The sequence below is a fragment of the Tamandua tetradactyla genome, chromosome 19 (assembly GCF_023851605.1).
Source record: "Tamandua tetradactyla isolate mTamTet1 chromosome 19, mTamTet1.pri, whole genome shotgun sequence".
In the NCBI taxonomy this organism is placed as follows: Eukaryota; Metazoa; Chordata; class Mammalia; order Pilosa; family Myrmecophagidae; genus Tamandua; species Tamandua tetradactyla.
In genome coordinates, this window is record NC_135345.1 from 14,918,234 (window position 1) to 14,934,604 (window position 16,371).

The 16,371-nt window shown below is 38.9% G+C and overlaps 1 protein-coding gene across 5 annotated transcripts in view; it reads left to right on the forward strand.

Annotated features, from left to right (window-relative positions):
- The window catches only part of CC2D2A (coiled-coil and C2 domain containing 2A), a 268,775-nt gene extending 259,373 nt beyond the window's left edge, over positions 1-9,402 (forward strand). For 4 of the 5 annotated variants that reach the window (XM_077136434.1, XM_077136433.1, XM_077136435.1 and 1 more), the window contains 4 exons: positions 3,540-3,662; positions 5,917-5,975; positions 7,652-7,826; positions 9,039-9,402. In XM_077136434.1, coding sequence (XP_076992549.1) covers positions 3,540-3,662; positions 5,917-5,975; positions 7,652-7,826; positions 9,039-9,227 — 546 coding nt within the window. In that variant the 3' untranslated portion in view covers positions 9,228-9,402. Of the gene's footprint in view, positions 1-2,669; positions 2,885-3,539; positions 3,663-5,916; positions 5,976-7,651; positions 7,827-9,038 lie in introns of those variants that run through there. The other variant, XR_013165772.1, reaches the window with a different exon arrangement.
- Positions 9,403-16,371: the final 6,969 nt, after the last annotated feature.

Below are 16,371 nucleotides of genomic sequence, written 5' to 3' on the forward strand. Positions count from 1 at the left end.
GAATCTCAAACTTAGCATATCCAAAACATAAATCATCTTGCCTTTACCTTCAAAAATGAGCTCTTCCTCTTGGTTTCCTATTTCTTGAATGTGTTTTGGTTTGATAAAGCTGCCAGAATGCGGTATACCAGAAATGTATTGGCTTTTATAAAAGAGATTTATTTAGTTACGAGTTCAATTCTAAGGCTGTGAAACTGTCCAAATTAAGGTACTAACAAGAGAATACCTTCACTCTAAGAAAGGCTAGTCAAGCTCAGGATTTCTCTGTCACATTGGAAGGGATATGGTGACGTCTGCTGATCTTCTCTCCAGGCTTCTGGTTTCAAACAGCTCTCTCATATCTCAAATCTCTGTGTCTGGTTTCATCTCTCTGCTCTCTGTGTAGGCTCTTGTAAGGACTCCAGTAAACTACTTAATCTTCAATGGGTGGAACCACATCTCCATGGCAATAATCTCATCAAAAGGTCTCTCCCAAACAGTAGGTCTACCTCTACAGATTGGATTAGGATTAAAAGAGCATGGTTTTTTTAAGGTACATAACAGTTTCAAACCATCAGTCAGTTACCCAAATTCAAACCCCAGAAATTCTTTGATTTTCCCTCTCCCTTACTTCCTCCAACTTTCAAATCATATTTACAGATCTTATATAGATTCTACCTCTTCTGTTTCCCAACCAACATGCCATTATTATTTCATCCCTACCTTACTATAAATAGCCAACTAACTAATCTGTTCCAATTCATTTCTTTATTTGATATATTCCTGCATGATTAAGTTTCTTAATGTTCAGTTTTCATCGTTTTTTGGCTCAAACAATACTAGGAGCACTTCACTGCATACAGATTTAAGAACAAACTTCTCCCCTTGGATTTCAAAGCCCTATGTAATCTGACCTCCACCTTTTTTCTAAGTGCTATTTCACACTACTTTTCTGTACTTTACTTACACTACAGCTGAACTGTAGTTCTTAAGGACCTTGCCTTCTTAAAACTATCTCTTGATTTGGATTCCAAATCACCAAGGCATCCTACTTCATTATCTGTACTTTCTCTGTGTCCTTTGCTTTTTCCTAATTCTACAAATTCTAAACATTAGCAATCCTCAAGGTTCATCAAAGATCTTTTCTAACTATACTTCTTCCCTAGGACCACTATCTATATACTGAGTCCCAAATATATATCTCTAGCTAAGCTAGCTCCCCAAAACTTCAGGCTCAAATATCCAACTACCTACTCATCTTCGTGTCAATATTAGGTAGACCTTAAACTTAACATACCCATACTTGAACTCTGATTTCCTTTTGCAGTCTTTCCCATCTCAATAAATGGCAACTCTATCAGTTTAGTTACTCTGACCAAAATCCTTGGAGTCATCTTTGATTCTCCCCTTTCTCTTATTCTCCCACATCCAATCTTGGGAGCAAATCCTGTTAGCTCTATCCTCTCACTATAACCAGAATCTGACCACAGTTCACCACTTTTACTGCTACCATTTTGGTCCAAGCCACTTTGGCTCTCATCTGGATTATACCATATAATATCCTACCTGGGAGGCTTCGCTACTTGCCCCTGTCCCCTTCTGCCTGGTCTCAAAATAGCAAAGAATATTTCTGTTAAAATGGAAGTCAAATTATGTCACTCCACAAGAGCAAAACACTCTGATGGCTTACTAGCTCACTCAAGAGCAAAGGCCTTAATCTTTAAAATGGCTCAAATGGCCTTGCATGATCTGACACCCCACATCCTCCACTGATCTAATCACTTACATACTCTCTAACTTGCTCACTCCTCTAAAACCATTAAATTCCTTGCTTTTCTCAAACACATCAAGCACATTGCATTTGCTGTTTTGGCCACATAGAAGACCCTCTCCCCATCAAATATCTTCATACATTTCTCTCTCACTATATGCATTTGTTTATATGTCACCTTTCTAATGAAAACTTTCCCGCCCACCCTAAAATTGCACCCCTCTCCCATCTTAGTTTTCTCCATAGCACCTGTATTAGTTAACTAATGTCATAATAAATATGTGTAAAAACCTACCACAAAACTAAATAGCTTCAAACATTTGCTCTGTGGGTTAGCTGGGAAGGATCAGCTCTTCTAGGCTGGGCAGTTCTGCTTCAAGCCATACTGCCTGAAACAGCTCTGCTTCTCCCATAGAACAGTGGTGTGCTGGGACAGATCTCTTCATGTGTGTTCATTCTGGGGCTCATGCTAAAGGACAATGGAAATGACAGAGGAAGAAGAGGGCAAGCAGGAAAACACAAAGCCTCTTAAGGTTTAGACTAAGAAGTCACACCCTGACGTTTTTTTCCTCATTCTTTTAGTCTAAAGTCAAGGGGTGGGGAAATATACTCTGCCCCTTTAGTGGGAGGAACTGCAAAGTAACATTGCAAAGAGTATGCATAAAGGCAGAGATGAAGAATTGGGGCCAACAATGCAATCTATGACATCATGGACATCATCTGATATTCTATGCATTTACTTCTGTGTTTGCTGTATATTCCCATTAGATATTTCATGAATTTAGGAACACCTATTTCACTTACTATGATGAAATAGTGATTAGAACTTACTCTGGACACAGTAGGTACTTAAAAAGTATGCTGAACAAATGAATTTAGCATTCATTCACATGGTCATTCAATTTATCCACTATGTTAGGTACTAAAGACACAAAGGTGAAGAAGACACATGGCAAATGTTCTCAAGACAATAGTCTAATGGTCTATTGAGAAAGATGAATAGACAGGCAATTATAAACAATGATAAATAATAATAACAGCACAGCTAATAACTGAGAATCTACTCTGCATCAGACATTATTCTAAGAGGTATACATGAAGTAATTCATTTAAACCACTCAACAACCTCACGAGGTAGGTAATATTATTATCTCACTTCTATAGGTAAGGAAACTGGATGTACAGAAGTTAAATAAATTGTCCAAGATCACAGAGTTAGTAAATATTGGAGCCAGAATTCAAATTCAGGTGGCATGGCTCCAGAACCAATATGCCAGACTGCCTCAAGGAAGCAAGTGCTGTCTCCAGGATTACTGAGTGCTGTGGAAACAGAGAAAGGAACCTAGCTCAATTAAGAGGTTGGAAAAGAATAGGGTCAGGAAAGGCTAGTTGGAAAAAGGTTTGGCCTTGGCTTACTTCTTCTAATAGATTTTACATTTATCATCAGAAACTACCTTATTTCATGAAATTTTGTCATGAAGTGCATCCCAATTTCAGATACAAAAAATGTGAAAAATGTGCAATGACGACTGTATGAAGATAGCACCGATTGTAAAATACATACCAATTTTTCAAAGCAAAAATAAGGGAAAGCATGTATCTTAGAATCATTGAAATATGGCATCTAAAAGCTTATCTTTTATCTCCTGCGTTACATATAGCCCAAAAAATGCTGTTACCAAATGCAAAGCCTGTATGCGTTCTTGATCTCTCTATATATACATGCATACTCACACATATATGCACATCATCTGATAACACATACGCAATTTTGTCCTTTCATTTTTAGATTTGGTTTAATATCCAACAATATGATTCTCCTCTAAGGATGAATTTTGATGTCACTAAACCGAAGCTTTGGAAATCTTTCTTTTCAAGAAGCCTTCCATATCCTGGTCTTTCCAGCATTCAGGTATAATCTTTTTTTAACAATCAAATGTAGACAAAAAAAATGAGGAATGTGAAATCATTATACAGGTAGCCAGATATATTTTTGTCCTAGGTATTTAGTCTTGAGTGTTTGTTATTCAAACTACTCGAGTTCAATTCACAGTAAGAAATATTTTCTGCATCATGAACCAGTACATAATGTATGTGAAAGAAAAAATTCTGACATAAAAAGTCCCATGCAGGGCAGGCCAGAGTGGCTCAGCAGGCAGTTCTTGCCTGTGCCTGCCCATGCAAAAAAAAAAAAAAGTCCCATGAAATAAGGGTCACAAAATATAATCTATTTTACTTTAATTTTTAGTTTTCTAAAATGCTGGTCTTAATTCACTAGACTGATTTCTTGACAGTAAATGAGACAGGAAATTAAAATGCAAGACATGATCTACTAGTAGCTCATAAAATAATTTAGAGGGTCCTGCCAAGTAAATAAGCAATAAATATAAACACTGTTTCCTAAAACTTTCGTTTCCACTTAATATATATATATATGTGTGTGTGTACAGGGTTTGTAATAAAATGCATATTATTTTTTACTGTGGATTAAAACTTTCAAAAAAAAGATTTGAAAACACTGCCCTAAAGAAATTCTCCCACATATGCACACAATGGCATTTATAAGATGTTTCATAGGAACACGGAAATGTCAAAATAATTGGAACAAGAGAAGGAATAAATCAACTGTGGTACTTAATGGAATATTTTATAGTAGTAACTGAATGAACTTGAGCTATACAAATCAACATGAATCTTAGTGAGCACTCTAAAAATACATATTTGCTATTATCTCTAAATACAATAAGGAAGAAAAAGCTGCTACTCAGTATAAAACTATTACATAGTTTAGAAAGCATGCATAACAATACAATATATTGTTTATATTATATGTTTCTTGGTTAAAGTCATAAAAGATGTTTATTAAAACCACCAAGAGGACAGGGATTTTGTTTACAGCTATATCCCATTACCTGGAATAATGTCTGGTACACAGTAAGTACCTAGTATTCGTTGAATGAAAAGAAAAAACAAATACGGATCATGGTTCTTACTGGGAAGAGAATTGAGGAAGCACTACACAATGCTTTATTTTTTATGTTTTACTTAAGGTGAGTCACGGGTAAACAGGTATCCTTATATTATTCTCTAGATTTTATTCAGTGTCTGAGATTTTATAGTTAAAAAAAATTTTTTTAAAGAATGTACAAGGTACACGGGTGGTTCAGTGGTAGAACGCTCACCTTCCCTGCAGGAGAGCCAGGTTGGATTCCCAGACCATGCACCCACCCACCCCCCAAAAAAGAAAAGAATGTACAGCTATTCAAAATCTAAGTGTAGATGATTTCTAGAATTTCTGAACCATTTTTTAAAATTTATTTTGTATTATCAAACCAAAACAACATACAAACGTCAACATTCTTAACATACGAACATTCTGTGTATAGTGTATAATTAATGGGTCACAATATCATCACATAGTAGTATATTCATCACCATGATCATTTCTTAGAACATTTGTATCACTCCAGAAAAAGAAATAAAAAGAAAAAACACACACATTCCATACCCCTTACCCTTCCCTCATTGACCACTATTTCCATCTACTCAATAGATTTTAATCTTTGTTCCCCTATTTTTTTCTATACCCCTTACCAGTCCCTTTCATTGTTCACTAGGATTTCAATCTACTCAATTTATTTTAACATTTGTTCCCCCTATTATTTATTTTCAATCCGCATTTTTTTACACATCTGTCAATATAGCAGATAAAAGGGGCATTAGACACAAGGTTTTCACAATCCCATAGTTACATGGCAAAAGCTATGTCATTATACATTCATCTTCAAGGAACATGGCTACTGAAACACAGCTCTCCATTTTCAGGCACTTCCCTCTAGCCTCTCTAATATACCTTAAACTATAAAGGGAATATCTATTAAATCTAAGAATAACCTCCAGGATAACCTCTCAACTCTGAAATCTCTCAGCCACTGACACTTTATTTTGTCTCATTTCTCTCTTCCCCCTTTCGGTCAAGGTTTTCTCAGTCCCTGATGCTGAGTCCCAGCTTATTCTAGGATTTCTGTCCCACGTTGCCAGGGAGGCTTATACCCCTGGGAGTCATGCCCCACAGAGAGAGGGTAGGGCAGTGAGTTTGCTTACTGTATTGGTTAAGAGAGAGGCCACATCTGAGCAACAAAAGAGTGAACCATTTTCTTTTACAGCCAGAGGAGCTCATTTACCAGCGTACAGATAAAGCAGCTGCAGCTGAACTACAAGACAGGTAACTTAATATCCATATATTCACATGTATTTCACTTGGAGTGTCATACTAAACTTTAAATGATTTTTGGCTTGAATAAATGTGAAATAACTTGGGCAATTAACTAGTGAACTTGTCATATGTAGTTCTCTAAACACTTCACCTCAGAGTAGAACTCAACACCATGTCATTATGGGTATGAAGACATACCATAAGCTTCAGCTTAAATATGCCTGTTTTGTTTAATTATAGAACTTCAGCTAGTTAATAATATGACATATGGAGAAGGCCAGTAAGAACCCATGTCCTTTTAATCCTTATAACCCTGCAAAGAACTTATTCTTCCAGTTTCACAAATGAAGACACTGAGGCTCAAAGAGATCTACATATCTATTAAAGTGTTAAAAGCAACTTCTGAGCCTAGTCAGGTCTGATTCCAAAGTCTACGTACCCTTTATACTGTATCAAGTTGAGTAAAGAGTGGCACGTCAAATAACACAAGATGAAATGTGACCCCCTTTTAGGTATTTTATTAGCAAACACCAAATGACTCTCAATTTGTCTATAAAGCCTTATTTTGATCCCTACCTAATTGGAAGCCAATTACTCCAAAATAAAACTTTTTATTTCCTCCAATAGTTTCAATATTACTATCAATTAGCCACATCCTTTGTCTCTCCGATACTGAAGTGTTTGGAAATTCAGCCATACTTCCTTGTTCAAACCATCCTGAAACCCAAGACAAGGAATATGTATAATGTGACAAAATAAAAGTGGATTCTATACCTACTAAGCACTGTGAAACTGGCTGGATCCCCAGATCTGTGTTATTTGTTAAAAGATGACAAGCGCTTTAGAATTAGCAGGTTTCAATTAAAATCCCAGCTCCCCTTGTCTTACTCAAGTCACTTAACCTACCTCAAAGTAAAATCAGTATCCCTACCTCATGTGATTTTTATTCAGATTAAATATATACAAAAAACATTTAGCACAGTACCCTAGTAAATAAGGGCTCAATAAATGGTAGCTATTTTCCTTCATTCCTTTTAAGTTGTATATTCTATAAACCCAATACCTATCATATTAACTAAAAAGCAGGATATCAAACATTGAGTTGCAGTGATGTTTGGTATCTTAAAGGAAGTTTCCAGGCAACCTAGAAAAAAAAAATGTGATCTTCATTAACAGAAATCTCACTGGGGAAAACAAATATCAATAAAGGCCATTAATAGCCCTACAAAGATTTGAGACTCTCACATAAATCCTACCGCTTATGCCTGAGTCTGACATACCTCTCTGTATATACACTATCAAGGTATCAAGTGATAGAACATTCCTGAAAATAAGTCTTTTGCTAAATTTATTGAATATCACTATCCTCCATAGTCATTCAATATCTCCTCTTCTGTGTTACATCTCAAGCATCTCTTGTGGCCCTTAGAATATCACACTTTCTATTTACCGGTCTATTCCCCTCGCCATCCCAATATTCAATCCTTGGAACAAGGACCACTTGCGTTTTTTTTAATCCTCAGAAAATAGCCCATATTAGGTACTGTATGTGGTGACTGGCAACTCTACAGACAAAAACATAGTTACTAATTACCTGAATCCCACTGCAGACCAATGTGAGTTTTTTTTTTTTAACAAAGGAAAAGTCAAGTTACCCAAAAAGAGATTTTAATTTTTATGAACAGGATTGAAAAAATACTGAAAGAAAAAATCATGGACTGGAGACCACGCCATCTAACTCGCTGGAATAGGTACTGTACCTCCACACTGCGTCACTTCTTGCCTCTGTTAGAAAGAAGCCAAGGAGACGTAGAAGATGACCACAGAGCAGAACTGCTAAAACAATTAGGAGACTACAGAGTAAGTATGCATGGCTCCTAATCTGACCCTGTGGATTTCCTCATTTCAAACTGAAAATTACTCAGTAGATTCAAAATACCTACATTTCTCGCTGATATACATAGCTTAAGCAGCATAAACTAAAGAATTTAACTACAAATTTTAAATCTCAATAATTGACCTATAATTAAATTGCAAAATGCCTCTAGATGAAAAATAGTACTTTTATGAACACATTGCAGGTATTAAATGAAACATCTGCTAAATCACGTTAGACTAAATCGGGCATAAAGGTGAAATCAAATATTCTGGATCAGGTTTTAAAAAGGATATGGTTTTATACTGATTGATTTTTGTTGCAAAGATTCTCATCAATAAACAAGATAACCTCTCTATGGCCTGGTGGTAGTGCTATGTGTTCTCAAGCTATAGTTGGATAGTAAAGCTGTTTTCATGGCCAAGACAGTAAGCCTTAGACGCTAGACTATGAAGATAAAATTAGACATTTAAGAATAATTATACTCACTAATACTCAACCTTTAATTTACTCAGAAGGCCAGGTTTTCTACCAAGATGCTTTCAGTTCAAGTAACAGAAAAATTAACTCAAGCAGGCTTGAACAACAAGAGAATTTATTGGCTCACTTAAGTCAGAAATGAGTAGCCAGCAGGGTTGTATGACTTTTCTGCAAGTCTTCCCACTCTGCCTTCCTCCATATGATGACATCATTCTCAGGCTGGCTTTTCTCATAGTAGCAAATGGCTGTAACAGTTCCAGGACACACCTGCACACACATTGTCCAAAGCAGGAAAGAGTATCTTTGGACCATCATTCTAGGAAGGTTCCTGAGACTTTGATGAAAACTCATTTTAATCACATGCCTATTTCTGTATCAATTATTGTGGCCAGAGGGGAAATGCACTGATTAACTTAACCTAAGTCCCCTGAATGACAAAAGTTACTATGCAAAATGGGGGACTGTCAGAAAAAGAGAACAGTGGAGGGTGACTAACAATGTCCCATACACAAAGTCAATGTAATAGTAACTGAAACAAAAAGGACATTTAAGCCCCACTCCCCTTTCTGTATTGTTAATATATACCTGAATATAAAACTAAATAAATGACTTCAAGATCCAGAAAGACTTACTATATTAAGAATTACTATATATGGGGAAATATATTGTGAAATCTTCAAATTTCACCAATAACCACAAATGTCTTTTCTCCCCAGTTCTCTGGATTTCCCCTTCACATGCCCTACTCTGAAGTGAAGCCTTTAATTGAAGCTGTGTATAGCACTGGAGTACATAATATTGATGTTCCTAATGTTGAATTTGCTTTAGCTGTATATATCCACCCATATCCCCAAAATGTTTTGTCTGTTTGGATCTATGTTGCCTCACTTATACGTAACAGGTAACTTGCTTTCACAGTGCTTTTTATACATGTAAGAACTTTAATAAGGATATGAGAGTATTTTTTTCAATGTGTATAAAATTTATTTTTGCTTCAACTGAGAATATTTATTAATGATACATACTGATCATACCAGAAAAATATTTTCAAATTATAAAATAAATTTATCATGTTTTCAAACTGTGTAAAACAAGTGTTTTTATTTAGTCATCTGCCTTGTCTCTACACTCTGACCTTAAATCCAATGTTAACCCAGTTCCCCTACCACTACACTATGTAGCTTCATACCTCTCTGCCTTGTACATATTGCCCTCTGCTCACAATACCCTTCTCCTTCTTTGCCTATCCAGCAGAATACTGATCATACTTTTAAGTCTCATCAAAGAACCACTTCACAACTTTTCTGGGAGGAGGGAGAACAACTTCACAAGGTCAAATTTTTCTTCTTAACATCAGAATACCTCTTAAGACTTTATCCTACAGAAATATGGAATAGGCATGCACAAGCATACCCACTGAAGCAATACAGTATTTTGGGAAAGAATAAAGGGGTAGGGGTGGGGAATATATCTAAATATCCATCAAAAGAGTAGTTAAAAAAAACCTAGGACACATTCATATATTATATTAAATCATTAAAAAGGATTAGATGTATGTATTCACATGGAAAGATTTACACAAAATAGAAATACATAAAAAGCAGGATTTCTCAAAAGTAGCTCTTGACATTTTGGGCTAGGTAATTCTTGGTTTTGGAAGACCATCCTGATATTGTACAATGTTTAGCAGAACCTCTGGTCCTACCTACTAGATGCCAGTTGCACCCCACCCCCTCCCAGTTGCAGCAAACAAAAATGTCTCCAGACATTGTCAAATATCCTCTATGAGGCAAATCTCTTCCAGCTGAGAAACACTGAAGTAGATCAGAGTATAGACTTAGATTAAAAAAATAAAATTATAATGATGGAAGGGACTTAGGTAAGGAATAACTTAAAAACCTTTTGCTTTCCACCCTCAGGTGTTCTCCTCTACCAAATTAACAGCATATTGCAATTATGTGTGTACATGCCTCTGGTACCTCTACTATGAACTCTTCAAGAGACAGTATGATGACTGACCCATAACAGTTACTAGTACAGCAATATAAGAAAGAGAGTGGTTAAGAGCATGAACTCTGGAAAACCCTATATTTGCCTCTTACTAGCTAGAAAACCAGGGCAAGTTACTTAACCTCTTTTTGTTATTTACTTTCCCCATATATAAGATTAGGATGACTTCATCACCCGTTTCAAAGAACTGTTGTAAAGATTTAAACAAGTTAGTGCTGTAAAGCATTTAAGATACGGCCTGATACTGAAGACCTGATGTGCATGAGGCACTACAAGGCACCATACGGAACTGTCACATTTTTTTCTCAGAATGAACAGTTTAAATAATTCATGAAATCAATTACAAAATCTGATAAAAATTTAAACAAAGTATACAGTACCTCAATTTTCATTAAAATTAACTATCCCCTTTAAATTAATAATGAAAGAGCAATAGTATATAAAACTATGCAAATTATGCTCTGGGGAGTGGGGAATAGAAAAACAATAATGCATGACAATGCATTGTCATGTTGAAGCCAGTTTAATTCAAAATTGCCAGGTCCTATTTAATGATTTTCTGACATCAAGCAATATAAGACAAAGCAAAAGAGAAGCACCTCAATTACCTGGAAGTGCTGAAGAAATTAGCTGCTCAAAATTAATTTATTTATAAAGGACAAAATTTTAAGCTAAGTTCTAAAATATCATTCAGTCATGTTTTTTTCCCTATGAAAATCCTCCCCCCCCCCCCCCCAAATATTACTGTTTTCTGATTAAACAGTAGTAAACTGGAGCCCTTCCTTAATGACTTAGGGTCGCAATCATTAATAACTTCTACCATGTACTTCATGCAAACCAGGGAAGGTGAAGTCTGGAGTGGAATGGGACTCGCTCAGGAAGACTTTCTGTAGTTAGTTTTTTGAAAACTTCCTGATGTCAATTTTTAAAACTTCATTAAACACTTAGGGAAATAAAAATACAGTAACTACAAAATGGTCAACCTTACGAAACAAAATTTCTGACCCTTTAGATTAACACTAGAAATAAAAGTTCTTACAAGAATTACTTCAAAGGTATGATTCATGTACACAGAGTGTTTAAGCCCAAGGAGGTACGAGGGAAAACTGGTATTGCAGGCTATGGGCTATGTTTAACAGGAGAACATCAACAGCACCACAGCAACAGCAGCGTTAAATAATGGCGGGAAGGACAAGAGTTATGGGAAGGTTTAGATTTCCTATTTGGTGAGGGTATCTTTATTGGCTATCTTTCCCTTGGGAACAATGAAATTACCTAAAATTGAGACTGTTGATGGACTGTGGACTTGGGGCATTGTACATGATGCCTAATGAATGAGGTGGCTGAAGAATGCACTGACAGAATAGACTGGTGAATGATAGTGTACACATGTGATCGAATATTGTGCTGCTACAAAAAGGAACGAAGTGGCCCACTCACCTCCCTCCATCTTGGGTTTGGTGAGTTCTGCCCAGGAGCGCAGAAATAACCCCCCCTCCCCCACTTTAAATTTCCTGGTCTACCTTTCTTCTTTCTCACCCTTTTGCCTCCTAAACCTTTCATCTGGTGCCGGAAACCCAGGAGAGGAGCGCGGCTGCTGCCCGCCTGGCCAGGGGCACCCTGGCTTCCTCTGTCTTCCTTCCTCCACATGGCCAGCGACAAGGGATCCTTCGGCCCCCCACTGCATCCACCACAGATTGGGTAAGTCCCTTCCCTCCTAGCCCTGTTGCCTGGCCTCACCGTTCTGAGAGAGCCTGTTAATTACTCTCTGAAAATCGTGAATTCACGTCAGGTTCTCTCCAGAGGGCTGAGGTGAACGGGGACGCCGGCAAGCCTCACACCCTTTCCCGGGACTCGAAAAGTTGTGGGGACGCCCTGCTTCTCGGTTCCCTCCCAAATTCAGGTCCAGGACCTGAAAGGGCCTCAAACCAAGGTGAGACGTCCCCTGGGGAGATGAGCCCCCGCTCGTAAGAGCTCCGAGGACTCTCTCAGGGTGTTGGGACGCTGACACCCCCTGGGCCAGTCCTTTCTCTTTTGAGACCCGTCAGTAAGGACAATAAATCCTCAAAAACCAAACCTTGTACTCCCCTGGGTTGTCTCCTGACAAATCTATCCACACTGGATCTACTTCCAGACATCCGGCCAAAACGCCTCACTTACTTTTGTAAAAAGGCTTGGCCCCAATATTAATTGGATAATGATTCTCATTGGCCTGAGGATGGGACTTTTGATTTTAATATCCTTACGAACCTCCGCAACTTTTGCCAGAGGAACGACAAATGGGCTGAAATTTCTTATGTCCAGGCTTTTTCCCTTCTGCACTCCCACCCCTCCCATTGTATCCTCCTCTTCCTCGCTCTACCTTCCCCTCCCTCCAGTGGCACTCCAGTTGCCATCTTGCCTTTCCCTCCCCCCTTCTGCTTCAGTGACATCTCAGTTGCCATCTTCTCCTTCTCTTCCTCCTTCTGTTCTGGTGACGTCCCAGCCGCCATCTTGCCCTCCTCTCTCCCCTTCCATGCTGACGGCACTCCTGCCGCCATCTTGCCTTTCTCTTCCTCCTTCTCCAACGATCCAACTAACTATACTAAAGAATTCCAGTATCTACCTAATGCTTACGACCTCACCTGGCATTCATGTAATCTGCTCTTCTTCCCTCACTACAGATGAAATGGACCGCATTTTCAGTGTGCAGCCAGGGCTCATGCTAACCAGGTGCATATAACCGACCACACCCTGCTGGTAGGGGCCGAGGCTGTGCCAGACCAGGAGCCAGGGTGGGAATATCAGGTTGACACTCCAACGGGGAGGAACGGGCAGACTAGATGGGACAAAATGCTTACATGCCTCATAGCCGGCATGCAGAAAGCTTCACATAAAGCACTAAACTTCCATAAGCTAACGGAAATTACCCAGGGTCCTGATGAAAACCCGGCTGCTTTTCTACACTGGCTCACAGAAGCCCTCTCCCAATATACCCGCCTAGACCCCGACTCGGAACTTGGTATAACTGTTTTAGCCACGCACTTTATATCCCAATCGGCTCCAGATATAAGGCGTAAACTTAGAAAAATTGAGGACAGTCCTCAGGTCCCTATCCGTGACCTGGTAAACACGGCCTTCAAATTTTTTAATACTAGTGATAAACTAGAGAGGGCAGAAAAGGAATCCTGGGACCGCAGAAAGGCGAATTTACAAACCCAATCCCTGATTGCGGCTCTGCAGCTCACTTCAACAGAGAAGAAGCCAGCTACGACTAATCCACCACCAGAAAAGTGCTTCAAATGTGGCCTTGAAGGACACTGTCCTGCCAGTGCCCCAATCCTCGACCGCCCAAGGGACCGAGCCCTCTCTGTGGTACAAAGGGACATTGGAAAAGTAACTGCTCCTCGGCGCCTGGCCATGGAGGGGCCGTCCTTCCAACCGCTAACCCACCACTAGTAGTCCTGGGCCTGGCCACCGACGACTGATGACGCTCGGCCTCAGCGACCCCAATCACCCTCGTCGAGCCCAGGGTAACAATCAAGGTAACGGGGAAGTCCACCTCCTTTTTAGTGGACACAGGAGCTACCTTTTCTGTCCTCCCCTCTTACTTAGGTCAACTCCTTCCTTCCCAGGTCACAGTTATGGGCATAGATGGCCGTCCTTCACATCCCTTAACTACCGGATCGCTTACATGTTTAATAGAAGGGTACCCCATTACACATTCTTTCTTAGTAATGCCTTCTTGCCCCAGCCCACTAATGGGGCAAGATCTTCTTGCCAAATTAAGAGCCTCACTACACTGGATAAAAAACCCTCAAATAAAACTTCATAGCATGTGCCAGACTAACATCACTATCCACAACACCACCCATCCCCCCAAAGGACAATATTTCTGGTGTAATGGAACTTGGATTTTGTGTAGCACGTGGTCTGAGCCTGTCCAGATAGCTCATTTGAACAACTGAAACACAGGGAGCCCAGAATAAAAATGAGAGCCTTTGATCCTGTGTGGCTTGGTGTAATGCCTGGACATATCCTACAATATATTAAGCAGTTGATCAAGGAATGTTGGTGGAATCCCTTGAGGGATAGAAGATATGGAATTTTGGACTTTGCCATTGGGGAATCCCTTGATGCTGTGTCAAGCATTAGAGACACCCAGGTCAGCAGGCCAGGCCCTTGATTTTGAAGCTTGTTCTCATGAGGTTTATGTAGGTAGGAGAGAAGCTTAGCCTATCTATAGGTATGCCTGAGAGTTACTTCTGGAAGACCTCTCTTGTTGCTCAGATGTGGTCTCACTCTCTCTAAGCCCAACTCCGTAAGTGAAATCATTGTCCTCCCGACTATGTGGGGTATAATATCCAGGGGTGAAAGTTTCCCTGGTGGTGTGGGAGATGACACCCGGGGATGGATCCAGCCCTGGCACCATGGGATCTACAATTTCATCCTGACCAAAAGGGGGGAAAGTATAATAAAGTATCAGTGCTGAGAGAATTCAAACAGAGCTAAGGGCTACTCTTGAGGTCACTATTAATGCAAGCTTCAGTTAGATATTGCTGCCTATCATAACTTGCCAAACCACAACCACAACTATTCCAGCCAATTCTGAAGAACACCTAGGGCAATACATAAGATTTTGCAAAGGGTCCATGCACTAAGGTAACTTTCCAGAAACCTACAACCTCCAGATGGGTCCCTGGACCTACAGGGGCTCAGACTCTCTGGGGAATCGGTTAGCTCCATCACTCTACCCCATATTGTTGATGGTCCCTTCCAAAGTGAGGGGGTTGGAGTGGCCATGGCCTAGATGCCCCTGGAGAGTGGAAAAGAAGGATATGGGATGATGGTGGAGTTATACAGAGAAGATAGGGTAATGATTGCTGAATCATTAAATTGGTATTTCTTGTAGTCTATGGCATCTTGGAGCAACGTGAAGTAAAGGTCTGGAATTATGGAATTATAACCCATACCAAACTTTGAAATCTGTTCTACAACTAATTGTTGTACAGTGCTTTGAAATTTATTGTTTTGTATATATGGCATTTTTCACAAAAAAGGAAAAAAAGTTGATTGTGATGATAAAAAAATCTTTATTCCTTCTAGTGTCCTATGTTCTGGAACAGCTAGAAGGAAAAATTCGAGAAGATGGTATGGCAGCCAATGACAAACTCTGGGATCTGTCCTGTAACTATTTGTTGAAGAGCGCTATGAAAACTACTGCTTTATTCTTTCTTCATTTTGTATATCTGAAAAAAGTTAAAAAAAAATTTCTGACCCTTTAACTGCTCAATAGGCATGGATCTTCTTCCAAGTTCTCTAAAGAAATCAAGAAATGGGTCTATTCTTTGTGCTTAGAGCAGAGTTTTAAAGGAGGGTGGTATAACAGTACCACAGAAAAACAAAAGCACTTAAGCTTAAGAGACACAAACTCGAAAGTCAAAAATTAAGGTGGCCTGCGTACAGTTGTCCTGCCCCACCCTACCTGCACCTGATAGTCCCACATTTAATTTTACAAATGCTAACTGTGATGGACTCAAAATAAGGAAACCCTTAGGGCAATGTGAAATTTCAAAGAAAGAATCATTTAGACATCTTCCCTTTAGCATTGATCATCCCTTAGAGTGTTTAAATCATATGGTAGTTGATAAAAAACATGAAAGAATTATTTTGCTTTATATGCCCATCAAGTAGTTCTTTAGACAATTCTCTCTAAAATAAAGTTTTCTCTTACCCTGAACTGAATCTTGTTTATATCTTCCCCGACTCCCCCTCCTCCACAACAAAACAAACAAAAAAAATACCTGGGGCTATAAAGAACAAGACTGTAAGATTAATTTCTCTTCCATAGCCTTGCAAATACTTATAAAAATAGGTAACACATCCCTGACTGTTCCCTTCTTCATAGCAAAAAACTGATCCAATATGTGCCTCTCTGAATGGCTGGTCTCCATTCCCATCATCTTTTCCCAAAGCAATGAAAGACAAGCTTAGGCAAATGCAAATTTTGACTGGTAAACAATTAATTTCAAAAAGAAAACTCAGCCCAACAAAAATAAG